The 13,777-nt window shown below is 37.7% G+C and overlaps 1 protein-coding gene across 1 annotated transcript; it reads right to left on the bottom strand.

Annotated features, from left to right (window-relative positions):
* On the bottom strand, window positions 1-5,253 carry LOC149494662 (uncharacterized). The gene is made up of 7 exons (XM_089724391.1): window positions 4,156-5,253; window positions 3,860-4,047; window positions 2,694-3,441; window positions 2,188-2,603; window positions 1,916-1,947; window positions 965-1,327; window positions 1-23 (listed from the first exon to the last, which is right to left on the bottom strand). The coding sequence occupies exons 1-7, from the start codon at window positions 5,251-5,253 to the stop codon at window positions 1-3; spliced, it is 2,868 nt and encodes a 955-aa protein (XP_089580517.1).
* Window positions 5,254-13,777: the final 8,524 nt, after the last annotated feature.

The following is a 13,777-nucleotide window of genomic DNA, read 5'->3' as shown; positions in this document are numbered from 1 at the left end:
TCAATGGGTTGGGTAATACGACCCTAGCCAATTAACAAGTACTCTTGCAAATCAACAAGGAACATCTAGCGGAAAGCATGCAATCTCGGAAGTACCCGACAATCCCTTTAACCCCCAAGTACTCTTGAAGAGAGAAAGCAAGGAATTTAGAACAAGAATCAGAAACTTACCTTCAAGTACTCTTGAAAACAATTCTGAAATTCTTGGTGCAATTAATCTTGTAGAACTCACAAGCTTAACTACTAAGGATATTTTGGTTCTATGAAGAACACAATCTATTCTTGAAAGAACAAGAAGAAAACGTTTTGTTTTTTTTTTATTTCAATTCAATGGTGGCTGTTGTGCAACTCTTACAACAATATAAGTAACCTAAGCTAACCCTAATGTGGCCCAAATGGGCTTAATTAAATACAAGTCCAAGCTAACTACTTAAAACAATCCTGACTTAAACATTAACTAACTTAGGCTGGCCCTACTCTAGAAAATAAGCCCAACCAACCTTACACTTAATTAATTAAGTCCACTAAAAGAATTTAAACAAAAATAGGGCAAATGGGCCGAAGGCCCTACACAACCCATACTTAAGCTCATAATAAGATAACAACCTCCTAAATTTGCCTAAGTATAGAATCATGTAAAATGCATCAAATGGCAGCCTCATTGCACGCCTCAAGCATCATAACAAGCTTTGGTGCTTCTTCAAGTTCAATCTCACATCTTGCATAATTATGATCTTGAAGCTCCAGTGTGATTTGTTCTTGAGCAAATGCATTCAAGGCTGTTCGTAGCTTGGTTGCACGAGCTCTTGTGATTGGCCCCACGGGTAGAGCTAGAGGATCCTTCACCTTGCTTCCTTGATCCGTATCATTCCCTCCCTCCTCAAAAAGATTTGTCCTCAAATCTGAATCATAATCAAATGGAGAAAGGTCAGAAACATTAAAGGTAGCAGACACGCCATACTCACCTGGTAGATCAATCTTGTACGCATTGTCATTGATCCTCTCCAACACTTGAAAAGGCCCATCACCTCGGGCCGCAAGCTTTCCTTTCCTTTGGTTTGGAAATCTTTCCTTCCTCATGTGCACCCAAACCCAATCTCCAGGTTGAAATATCACACGCCTCCTTCCCTTGTTGGCACGGTCAGCATAGCTTTTGTTCTTCATGTCTATATGAGCCCGAGCTTTAGCATGTATCTCCCGGATCAATTCAGCCTTCTTTTCACCATCTAAGTTAGCAATTTCACTTAAAGGCAAAGGAGATAAATCAAGTACAGTTAAAGGATTAAAACCATACACAAGCTCAAATGGACTATAACCACTAGAAGAATGTATAGACCTATTATAAGCAAATTCAATGAAAGGTAAACAATCCTCCCAGGTTTTCAGATTCTTACCAACCACCGCTCTAAGTAAAGTACCTAGAGTTCTGTTAACTACCTCAGTCTGTCCATCCGTTTGGGGATGACAAGTAGTAGAGTACAGCAACTTTGTACCAAGCTTACCCCATAAAACACGCCAAAAGTGAGAAAGGAATTTGGCATCACGGTCTGAGACTATGGTGCGTGGCACCCCATGCAATCTCACAACCTCCCTGAAAAACAACTCAGCAATATGGACAGCATCATCACTCTTATGGCATGCAATGAAATGTGCCATCTTACTAAACCTGTCCACAACAACAAAAATACTATCCCTACCACGCTTTGTTCTGGGCAATCCAAGTACAAAATCCATAGAAACATCAGTCCAAGGCAAAGTAGGTACAGGTAAAGGCATATAAAGGCCATGAGGCATAGATTTAGACTTAGCTTGCTTACATGCTATGCACACACCACACAGTTTCTCTACATCCCTACGCATATGTGGCCAAAAGAAATGTTCAGCAAGTATATCATATGTTTTAAGAACACCAAAATGCCCCATAAGTCCTCCACAATGCGATTCTAATACAAGCAATTCACGCATAGAACATTTGGGTATACAAAGTTTATTTCCCTTAAATAAAAACCCCTCATGCCTAAAGAACTTATTAAATGCCCCATGTTCACATGCACTCCAAATAAGACCGAAGTCATCATCATCAACATACAAGGATTTTATATGCTCAAATCCTAACAACTTAGCATTAAGAGTAGTAATTAAAGCATACCTCCTAGAAAGTGCATCAGCCACAATATTTTCTTTCCCTTGCTTGTATTTAATCACAAAAGGAAACTGTTCAATGAATTCAACCCACTTACCATGTCTCTTGTTCAACTTACCTTGTCCCTTGAGGTGCTTTAAAGACTCATGGTCAGTGTGTATGACAAATTCTTTGGGTAGAAGGTAATGTTGCCATACCTCCAATGCTCTCACTAGAGCATATAGCTCCTTGTCATAGGTTGAATAATTGAGTTGCGCTCCATTGAGTTTCTCGCTGAAATAGGCAATAGGCTTTCTCTCCTGCATCAACACTGCACCAATACCTACACCAGAAGCGTCACACTCAATCTCAAATGTTTTATCAAAGTCAGGTAAAACTAAAATAGGAGCAGAACAAAGAATGGATTTTAAAGTATCAAATGCCCTTTGTTGCGCTTCCCCCCATTTGAACCCAACTTCCTTCTTTACCACCTCTGTGAGTGGGGCTGCTATAGTAGAGAAGTCCTTCACAAACCTCCGGTAGAAGCTTGCCAAGCCATGGAAACTCCTCACCTCAGATATAGATTTAGGAGTTGGCCATTCTCGAATTGCTTTAACCTTCTCCTCATCGACTTCAATCCCCTGTGCACTCACAACAAAACCAAGAAAAACAAGCCTATCTATGCAAAAAGTGCATTTCTGTAGTTTAGCATATAACTTTTCAGCTCTCAAAGTTATCAATACTAACCTAACATGCTCAATATGCTCATCAATAGATTGGCTATAAATCAGTATATCATCAAAATAAACCACAACAAATTTGCCTAGAAAAGCACGTAAGATATGGTTCATTAATCTCATGAAAGTACTAGGTGCATTTGTTAGTCCAAATGGCATAACCATCCACTCATATAAACCATATTTAGTCTTAAAGGCAGTTTTCCATTCATCACCTAACTTCATTCTAATTTGATGATATCCACTCATTAAATCAATTTTCGAAAAGTATTTACTACCATGCAGTTCATCTAACATATCATCTAGCCTAGGAATTGGATGGCGATACTTAACTGTGATTTTGTTGACAGCTCGGCAGTCAACACACATCCTCCAAGAACCGTCCTTCTTAGGCACAAGTAATACAGGCACTGCACATGGGCTCATACTCTCCCTCACAAATCCCTTAGACAACAGGTCATCAACTTGGCGCTGCAACTCCTTAGTCTCCATGGGGTTGCTCCTATACGCTGGCCTATTAGGAATTGTGGCTCCGGGCACGAAGTCAATCTGATGCTCAATGCCTCTTAGGGGTGGTAGTCCGCTAGGCATTTCATCAGGAAACACATCAGAAAACTCCTGCAACAAAGAAACAAAACTAGGAGGCAAAGAAGACAGTGTCAATGTCAGTCAAATTAAGCAAAGTTTCCTTAAACCGAATCATTAAGATTGGTCTACCCTCACCAACACTGCTACGGATCTCTCTCTCTCTTACATACATGTTTTGTTTCTTTCTTCCCTCTCTTGGTGTTTCACTCACCAATGGGCCATTCAATTGTTTCTTTTCACTCTTGGCCTCTTTATCCCTTTTTTCTTTATCTTTATTTTCTCCCTCCCCCTGAATACAATTCTGCCCCTCACTTTCTAATATCCTCTTTTGGTCCAAATAGACCTCTTGTGGTGTTAAAGGAGCTAGAACCACATTTTTACCCAAATAGGCTAGGGAGAACCGGTTGGTGTACCCGTCATGCTGGACTCGCCTGTCAAATTGCCATGGGCGGCCTAGAAGAATATGCCCAGCTAGCATAGGTACTACATCACAAGTGACCTCATCCTTGTACCTTCCAATGGAAAATGGCACCTTCACCTGCTTGTTTACTCTTACAGAACCCATATCATTTAGCCATTGAAGCTTATATGGCCTTGGGTGCTGCACACATGTCAAACCCAATTTCTGCACCATGCTCAAACTAGCTACATTAGTGCAACTTCCACTATCAATAATCAAAAGACATACCTTGTCAAGTACCAAGCACCTAGTATGGAAAATATTCTCTCTTTGTACTAAGCTCTCCTCTTGAACTTGCAAGTTGAGAACTCGCCTAGTAACTAGTAATTGTCCCATCTCAGGTTGTAAAACTTCATCATCAACCTCATCATCATCATGGCAGTCTTCAAGTGGTGGCATTGGGTTTTCTTCATCCTCAGATTCAGAATAGGTGTATCCATCCCTAATCACTATTACTCTCTTATTAGGGCATTGAGAAGATATATGGCCCTTCCCAAGACACTTGAAACATTTGATGTCTCTACTAGGAGTATTGGAACTTGAACCCTTTGAATAAGTTGGCACATTAGGCGTGAATGCCTTAGGCACTGAATCTGTCCCCTTTTGTGTAGAGCTTTGAAACTCCTTTTTCTCCTCCCTTTTAGGCCATCTAGCACCCCAAGAATTGCTGTTGTTGTTGGCAGCCCTATATGATGTGGTGCTCTTCCCTTTTCTCTGCTTCTCTAACTTCATAGCCATATTCAGCATCTCCTCCATGGAATCATACTTGTACATCTCTAATGCATCAGCTATGTCTTTATTAAGGCCACCTAGGAATCTAGCCATGGTCACCTCCTCATTTTCCTCAATGTGTGCTCTAGCCATGCACATCTCCATATCCTTATGATAGTCTTCTACTGATTTGGCTCCTTGGACGAGTCTATGAAGCTTCTGATGCAACTCCCTGAAATAATGCTCAGGAAGAAAACGTTTTCTCATTACCTCCTTCATGTCTTCCCAATTGTGGATAGGTCGTCTTCCCACTTTTCTTCGACTCTGATTAAGTTGATCCCACCAAAATAGAGCATAGTCTTGGAACTCTAAGGCTGCAATTTTCACCTTTTTTTCTTCAGTATACCTGTTGCATTCAAAGATCATCTCGACCTTCCTCTCCCATTCCAAGTATTCGTCTGCATTGTTTCGGCCTTTGAAAGGTGGCACCTTGAGTTTGATGTTACCCAAGTTACCATCTAATGGTGTGTCAACCTCTTCGTCATCCTCTCCATAGTAAGTTTCATTTCTGTAAACACGGCCTCTACCAATCCCTCTTCCTCTTCCTCTATTATTTCTACCTCCTCTTGCCCACATAGGCTCTCTATGCCATTCATCATCCTCTTCTTCATACTCTTCATGCCAAGGTTGTCTAGAGTGCTCTTTGGAAGTGGTTGCACCCCTCCTTGTGGCATTAGGGTCATGTCTTTCTGTCCTTTGTTCCTGAAGTTCCAGTCTATCATTAAAACTCTCCATAAGCCTAGTGATTCGTCCCATCTCTCCAGAGAAGGCATCTAGAAAGGCTTGTAGTTTTGGATCTTCAACTTTGAGAGGGCTGTCATTCTTATCTCTAGATGAATCAGACATCCTGAAATAGAATACAAACACAAAACTAAAGGAAATGGTTAGTTTATCACTCCCTCACGTGTTTCTCTCTTTATTTGGCTTTTTTCACAATATGTGGGTTTCACTCCAGCCTTTTACCACTCTTTCCACTTGAATAATTGCACTTCAGAATCCCAAAGTTGCTACAAAAGTCAAGAGAAAGTTAGGAAAACAAAGAATATAATTAAGTAATGCACAAACTCTATCAAGAAATCACAATGTTTGAATGGCAATACAAGAATAAGAAAGGTGTATTGCTAGAAATCAATAAACTAAAGTGTAGGAACAAGCAAATAACACTTTAGCAATGTTAAATGAAGCAAAGATAGCACACAAACAAGAAATTGAAACTAGAATTTAAAAGACGATTTAGGGATATAGTGTATGAATTTAGTTCGCTACAAAGCAAACCAAATATGGACCTAATTAATTCTACCCAATCAAAGCAAGCAAACAAAGAAAACCCAAAAAAATTTTTTTTTTTTTTAAAGGTACTGTAGCAAGTTTGCTTCTGAGTTCCTGTAGCAAGTTACTGTAGCAAACGTTTTAAGGTACTGTAGCAAGTTTGCTTCTGAGTTACTGTAGCAAGTTACTGTAGCACAACGTTTTTGATTTATATCCTCACTTAACCTACAAATGTGACCCAATTTAGGTAGGGTAAGGGCTAAACAAGGTATAAGTGGATGGTTTGTGTCTCCCAATTCAATTTAGGTAGGTAATGACTTAGTCCAACAATGACTTTTGTGTCTCCCAATTCAAATTTTTTTTTTTTTTTTTTTTTTTTTCTAGGTAGGTAATGTCTTTAACAACCAATTCAGATCCAGATTTTTTTTTTTTTAATCAAGAAATAAGCAAACAACAAGAATATTCAAAGATAGATCTTGAATTAGTCAAAAGGGTAACTAGAAAATGATGCAAACAATAAGAAGATACAAAGAGAAAACTAGATTCAAGAAGATTTAACAAGAAAATTCTAGATCCAAGAAGATCTAATGAGAAATTGTCTAGACCCAACAAGATCTAAAGAGATAATGTCTAGATCGAACAATATTTAAAGAATTTTTTTTTTTTTTTTTTTTTTTTTTTAAGTCCCTAACCCTAGGATAGATTGAAATCCACAACCACAGTGCTCTGATACCAGATAATACGACCCTAGCCAATTAACAAGTACTCTTGCAAATCAACAAGGAACATCTAGCGGAAAGCATGCAATCTCGGAAGTACCCGACAATCCCTTTAACCCCCAAGTACTCTTGAAGAGAGAAAGCAAGGAATTTAGAACAAGAATCAGAAACTTACCTTCAAGTACTCTTGAAAACAATTCTGAAATTCTTGGTGCAATTAATCTTGTAGAACTCACAAGCTTAACTACTAAGGATATTTTGGTTCTATGAAGAACACAATCTATTCTTGAAAGAACAAGAAGAAAACGTTTTGTTTTTTTTTTATTTCAATTCAATGGTGGCTGTTGTGCAACTCTTACAACAATATAAGTAACCTAAGCTAACCCTAATGTGGCCCAAATGGGCTTAATTAAATACAAGTCCAAGCTAACTACTTAAAACAATCCTGACTTAAACATTAACTAACTTAGGCTGGCCCTACTCTAGAAAATAAGCCCAACCAACCTTACACTTAATTAATTAAGTCCACTAAAAGAATTTAAACAAAAATAGGGCAAATGGGCCGAAGGCCCTACACAACCCATACTTAAGCTCATAATAAGATAACAACCTCCTAAATTTGCCTAAGTATAGAATCATGTAAAATGCATCAAATGGCAGCCTCATTGCACGCCTCAAGCATCATAACAAGCTTTGGTGCTTCTTCAAGTTCAATCTCACATCTTGCATAATTATGATCTTGAAGCTCCAGTGTGATTTGTTCTTGAGCAAATGCATTCAAGGCTGTTCGTAGCTTGGTTGCACGAGCTCTTGTGATTGGCCCCACGGGTAGAGCTAGAGGATCCTTCACCTTGCTTCCTTGATCCGTATCATTGGGCCTCCAATATTTCGTCCACCCTTGAATAATTAGCCTTATTTTGATTAGATTTAGTCAATCTTTAGTGGATTTGGATTAGATCTCCAAATCCTTAAGTTGTTTTGATTTTATTAGTCTTATCCTTAGTTGGTTTAGATTTGCTAAATCCTACTCCTTAGCTAACTCTAAATCCTTTAAGGATCTGGACCTCTTAGATTAGTATAAATAGCTTGTTATTTTGTAAATATAAGAACAATTATTCAATCAATAAAAGAGAAATTTTCTTCTTCCATGCCTTTGGCGTGTTCATGTTTTTAGAGAGTGTGAGATTGCATTCTTCTAATTGCATCAAGAATCAAGGTAAACTTATCAATCTAATTGTGGCGTTTATCTTATTCTTTTTCTCTATTATTGGTGTTCTTGCTTATTTAAGCTTTGGGTGCCATAGAGAGGGGTTTAGTTTGATCTTGGATCTCTTCCAAAACTTGTCATAGAGTTCATGAAATTTATTTTCATTGGGTTCCGCGTCAAACTCCTACATTGAAGCACGTCCGTGCCAGATAGCACACCCAGGCCGTGCTTGTCCCTGCCTCTCATTAAGTTAGTTAGCTTATTTTGAGTTTTTGCTTTGTTAATGGGTTGGGCCTCCAATATTTCTGCCCCCCTTGATTAATTAGCCTTATTTTGTTTAGATTTAGTCAATCTTTAGTAGATTTGGATTAGATATCCAAATCCTTAAGTTGTTATGATTTTATTAGTCTTATCCTTAGTTGGTTTAGATTTGCTAAATCCTACTCCTTAGCTAACTCTAAATCTTTTGAGGATCTGGACCTCTTAGATTAGTATAAATAGCTTGTTATTTTGTAATTATTCAACAATTATTCAATGAATTAAAGACTACTTCTTCATGCTTAGGCGTGTTCATGTTTTTAGAGGGTGTGAGATTGCATTCTTCTAATTGCATCAAGAATCAAGGTAAACTTATCAATTCTTTGTGGCGTTTATCTTATTCTTTTACTCTATTATTGGTGTTCTTGCTTCTTTAAGCTTTGGGTGCCATAGAGGGGAATTTATTCTAGATCTTTGATCTCTTCCAAAACTTGTCATTGAGTTCATGAAATTTATTTTCATTAGGTTCCGCGTCAATGCAGATTTGAGGTCAAAGGCAGAATTGCTCATGCTCTTGCATGTTCTTCTTAATTAGAGTGATTGTGAGAATTTGCTATCCTCTAATTGCATCAAGAATTAAGGTAAACTTATCAATTCATTTGTGGCGTTTATCTTGTTCTTTGCTCGATTATTGGTGTTACCGTTTCATTATAAACGTGGGGTGCCATAGAGCGTTTTAATCTCGATTATTGGTGTTTCCGTTTCATTATAAACGTGGGGTGCCATAGAGGCGAACTTACATCTCATTCCTTTGATTCCCGATCCCGGTTCCTTATCATTTGGTATCAGAGCCAAATCAAAGTTTTGGGGTAAGTTCTGTTATCTTAGTTTAGGAATTTGAGTTTTCTAGTTGCTGGAATTTCTTTGATGTTATCTTAATACTTGTTTTCATTCTAGATCTAGATTTTTCTCTTTAGATCTTCTTGGATCTGGACTTTTTCTTTTAGATGTTCTTGGATCTGAGTTTTCTCTTTAGATCTTCTTATTGTTTGCTTGTTTATTAAAAAGAAAAAAAAAACAATTGATTACGTTATTAAGAATTTATAAGTTATTAAATACCAAATCTGGAGATTTGTTTGTCTTCTTGAATCTTGTTGATAAAAAAAAAAAAAAAAAAAAAAAAGAGAGGTAAGTCAAATCTTGGTAAAGTCATTACCTACTTAAGTTGAATTAGGAGACACAAAAATTGTTGGACAACCTACAAACTAAGTCAATATCTACCTAGATTGAAATTGAAAGACACAATTGCTGGACAACCTAAAGGCATTTTGACTTGATTTGGGAATTTATTGATAGTCCATCTTACATTCAATTGAAGGATATCATATTTTGACTTGATTTGGGATCTTATCTTGAGAAAACACAAAAATCATTGTTGGGCAACCTAAATATTAATTCATTACCTACCTAAATTGAAATTGGGAGACACAAACCATCCACTTATACCTTGTTAAGCCCTTACCCTACCTAAATTGGGTCACATTTGTAGGTTAAGTGAGGATATAAGTCAAAAACGTGTGCTACAGTAACTCAGAAGCAAACTTGCTACAATACCTTAAAACGTCTGCTACAGTAACTTGCTACAGGAACTCAGAAGCAAACTTGCTACAGTACCTTTAAAAAAAAAATTTTTTTTTTTGGGTTTTCTTTGTTTGCTTGCTTTGATTGGGTAGAATTAATTAGGTCCATATTTGGTTTGCTTTGTAGTGAACTAAATTCATGCAATATATCCAGAAATTGTCTTTTAAATTCTAGTTTCTATTTCTTGTTTGTGTGCTATCTTTGCTTCATTTATATTGTTAGGGTGTATTTGCTTGTTCCAACACTCTAATTAATAATCAAGTAGTACATTGTTTTGTTCTTGTGCTACCATTCATTTTGTTTGAGTTTTCTTTCTAGAATTGTGCTTACGTTTCTTTTGTTAAGGTTTATTTTCCTTGTGTTCTAAACGTGCTTTGAGATTGATTGGTTGGCCTGAAATTCTGAAGTACAATTGGAGGATTTGCATGGAGTGATTAAAGAGTGTAAACACGTGAGGGAGTGCTTTATCACTGACTCAAATGTTTTTGTGATTTCTATTTTGAATACTAACCGTGAGTGCAGGCACATTTGGAGATAATAGTGGGGAGGGAAGTCAAATGGAGGATCCCCAGTTGAAACTTGTAATGGATTCAATCCTAGGACAGTTTAGAACTTTCAACAATTCCGTCCAAGATATGAGAAAGGAGTTACAGGAGTTTAAAGCTACCCAACGCTCTAATACAAGAAGAGCTCGACCTAGTGGTACACCAACTAGATTTCAAACTCATGAAGAGAAGAAGGTCGATAATCCTGATCGTTACTTTAAGGATTTGAATAATGAGTTAGGAAGGGTGCAGGGAAGGAAGAATGTGGATTACCTCAATAGATATTCATCCACAAAGGAAGAGCGGAAGACCATTCTAACACCAGTTTGGTCAAAGGAAGTATATGTAGATCAATGTAAATATGAAAGTATGAGACTTCATGTTGAAAATAAAGAAAAAGAGTGTAAAAATAAAATGAGTGAAAATATACTGAGTGCAAATAAAAAGAAAGAGGGAAAAGAAAAAGAAAACAATGTGAGTTTGATAGCTAGAGCAAGTAAGGATACACATGCTTTGTACCACAATCAGCCTATACTTGTACCTTTGTGTAAGGGACCTTATTTGGCCACTAATGATCTTAACCCATCCTTGCCAAGTGTGTTTGTTGATCTTTTGCAGGACTTTGAACATGTGGTTCCAGAAGAGATTGCCCAATCTTCATGTGAGGGTGAAAAGGTGGTTCTTGCACCATTGACACCTCAAGAAGTGAATATTGATCAGAAAAAGTTGCTTGAGAGAGAGAAAGAGGAGTTCACTGATGTCTTTCTTGAAGAGTTGCCTAGTGGATTGCCACCTTTGAGAGGGATAGAACATCAAATCGATTTCATTCTTGGCTCCACCATTCCAAATCAACCAGTCAATAGAAGTAATCCAATGGAGACAAAGGTGTTGCAAAGGCATATTCAGGTTGTAGCAAACAATGGAGTTCAATATGGTCTAAAAAGGAGAAGAAGAGTAAAGAAAAGGGCATGGATTCTAAGGAGAAGTGGACTGATCCTAGCAAGCAAAAGGATACCTCAACTTTTAACTAAGATTCGAGGACGAATCTTTTTGAGGAAAGGGGGAATGATATGGATCCATTGGTGCTTCCTAGTGGGCTTGGATGTGTTCTTATCCCTTGTTGCATGTTTTGGTCTAATTAATATGTAATATGGGCTCATAGTGTTTATTTAAGTTGTTTTGGGTTGGTTTTATGATGCATGCAATCTGCCCAATATTAAGTTGTTTGTTTTGGGCTGGAAATGACTTTATTTTGTGTTTTAGAGTTAAGCCCATGTGTTTTGGCCCTAGGGCAGCCTAGTTAGATGCTCTTCTTTAGGGTTATGTTTGTTTAAGGCATATAAATAGCCTCCTTAAGATGTAAAACGAGATTTTTGGCATAATTTGAATCAAAGGCAGAATTGCTCATGCTCTTGCATGTTCTTCTTAATTAGAGTGATTGTGAGAATTTGCTATCCTCTAATTGCATCAAGAATTAAGGTAAACTTATCAATTCATTTGTGGCGTTTATCTTGTTCTTTGCTCGATTATTGGTGTTACCATTTCATTATAAACGTGGGGTGCCATAGAGCGTTTTAATCTCGATTATTGGTGTTTCCGTTTCATTATAAACGTGGGGTGCCATAGAGGCGAACTTACATCTCATTCCTTTGATTCCCGATCCCGGTTCCTTATCAACGCCCCAGGCCGTGCAAGCTTCTGCCTCTCAAGGAACAACACTTGATTTAATGCACGCCCGTGCCAATTAGCACGCCCCAAACCGTGCACTTCTCTGCCTCTCGCGAGGGACACACATACATGCGCGCACGCCCGTGCCAATCAGCACGCCCCAGGCCGTGCACTTCTCTGCCTCTCGCGAGGAACACACATACATGCGCGCACGCCCGTGCCAATCAACACGCCCAGGCCGTGCACTTCCCTGCCTCTCAAATATTAGTTAGCTTATTTTGTGTTTTTGCAATGCTAATGGGTTGGGCCTCCAATATTTCGGCCACCCTTGAATAATTAGCCTTATTTTGATTAGAGTTAGTCAATCTTTAGTGGATTTGGATTAGATCTCCAAATCCTTAAGTAGTTATGATTTTGTTAGTCAACTCCTTAGTTGGTTTAGATTTGCTAAATCCTACTCCTTAGCTAACTCTAAATCCTCTAAGGATCTAGACCTCTTAGATTAGTATAAATAGCTTGTTATTTTGTAAATTTTAACAGACAATTAATGAATTAAAAAGAGTTTCTTCTTCAACTTCATGCTTAGGCGTGTTCATGTTTTTAGAGAGTGTGAGATTGCATTCTTCTAATTGCATCAAGAATCAAGGTAAACTTATCAATCTAATTGTGGCGTTTATCTTATTCTTTTCTCTATTATTGGTGTTCTTGCTTCTTTAAGCTTTGGGTGCCATAGAGAGGGGTTTAGTTTGATCTTGGATCTCTTCCAAAACTTGTCATTGAGTTCATGAAATTTATTTTTATTGGGTTCCGCGTCAGCATTGTTTTGTTCTTGTGCTGCTGTCCATCTCGTTTTGAGTCTTCTTTCTAGAATTTGTGCTTGCTTTTTATTGTTAAGATTTATTCCTTGTTTTCTAAACGTGCTTTTGAGTTGGTTTGTTCACCCAAGATTCTGAAGTACAATTGGAGGAATTGCAATGAGTGATTAAAGAGTGTAAACACGTGAGGGAGTGATTTACCAATAACTCAAATCTTTTGTGTTTTCTCTTTTGAATACTAACCATGAGTACAGATAATAGTGAGGATGAGAGTCAAATAGATGATTCCCAATTGAAACTTTTAATGGGATCAATCCAAGGACAGTTTAGAACCTTCAATAATCTTGTCCAAGACATGAGGGGAGAATTGCAAGAAATAAAAGCAGCCCGAAGCTCTAATGCAACAAGAGCTCATCCACGTACTCCTAGATTTCAAGCCCATGATGAAGAGAAGGCTAAAAACACTGATGTTAGTAAGGTTGATAGGCACTTCGAATCCATCAAGATGAAGATTCCAGAATTTTATGGTAACAACAACACTAAAGAATACCTTGAATGGGAAAGAAAGGTAGAAAAAATCTTTGAATGCCATAATTATTCTCAAGAAAAGAAATCTCACCTTGCAGCTATTAAATTCAAGGGTTATGCTATGTTTTGGTGGGAACAATTGCTATTAAATAGAAAAAGAAAAAGAATGCAACCTGTACCACCATGGGAGATCATGAAGGAGTTGATGCACCAAAAATTTGTCCCTACTCATTACTTTAGGGATTTAAACAATAAGTTAGGAAGGGTGCAAGGAAGGAAGAATGTAGATTACCCCAATAGATATTCATTCACAAAGGATGAGTGGATAACTAGTCCAAGATCACTTTCCTCAAAAGAAGTGTATGAAGACCAATGTGAAAATAAAAAGATGAGTTTTGAAGCTATCAATAAGGAAGAAGAGTGTAAAAATAAAATGAGTGAAAATACATT

The sequence above is a fragment of the Jatropha curcas genome, chromosome 7, assembly GCF_041381405.1.
Source record: "Jatropha curcas cultivar XTBG-Jc1 chromosome 7, XTBG_Jcur_1.0, whole genome shotgun sequence".
Taxonomy (NCBI): domain Eukaryota; kingdom Viridiplantae; phylum Streptophyta; class Magnoliopsida; order Malpighiales; family Euphorbiaceae; genus Jatropha; species Jatropha curcas.
This window is presented reverse-complemented; position numbering and strand designations above follow the sequence as displayed.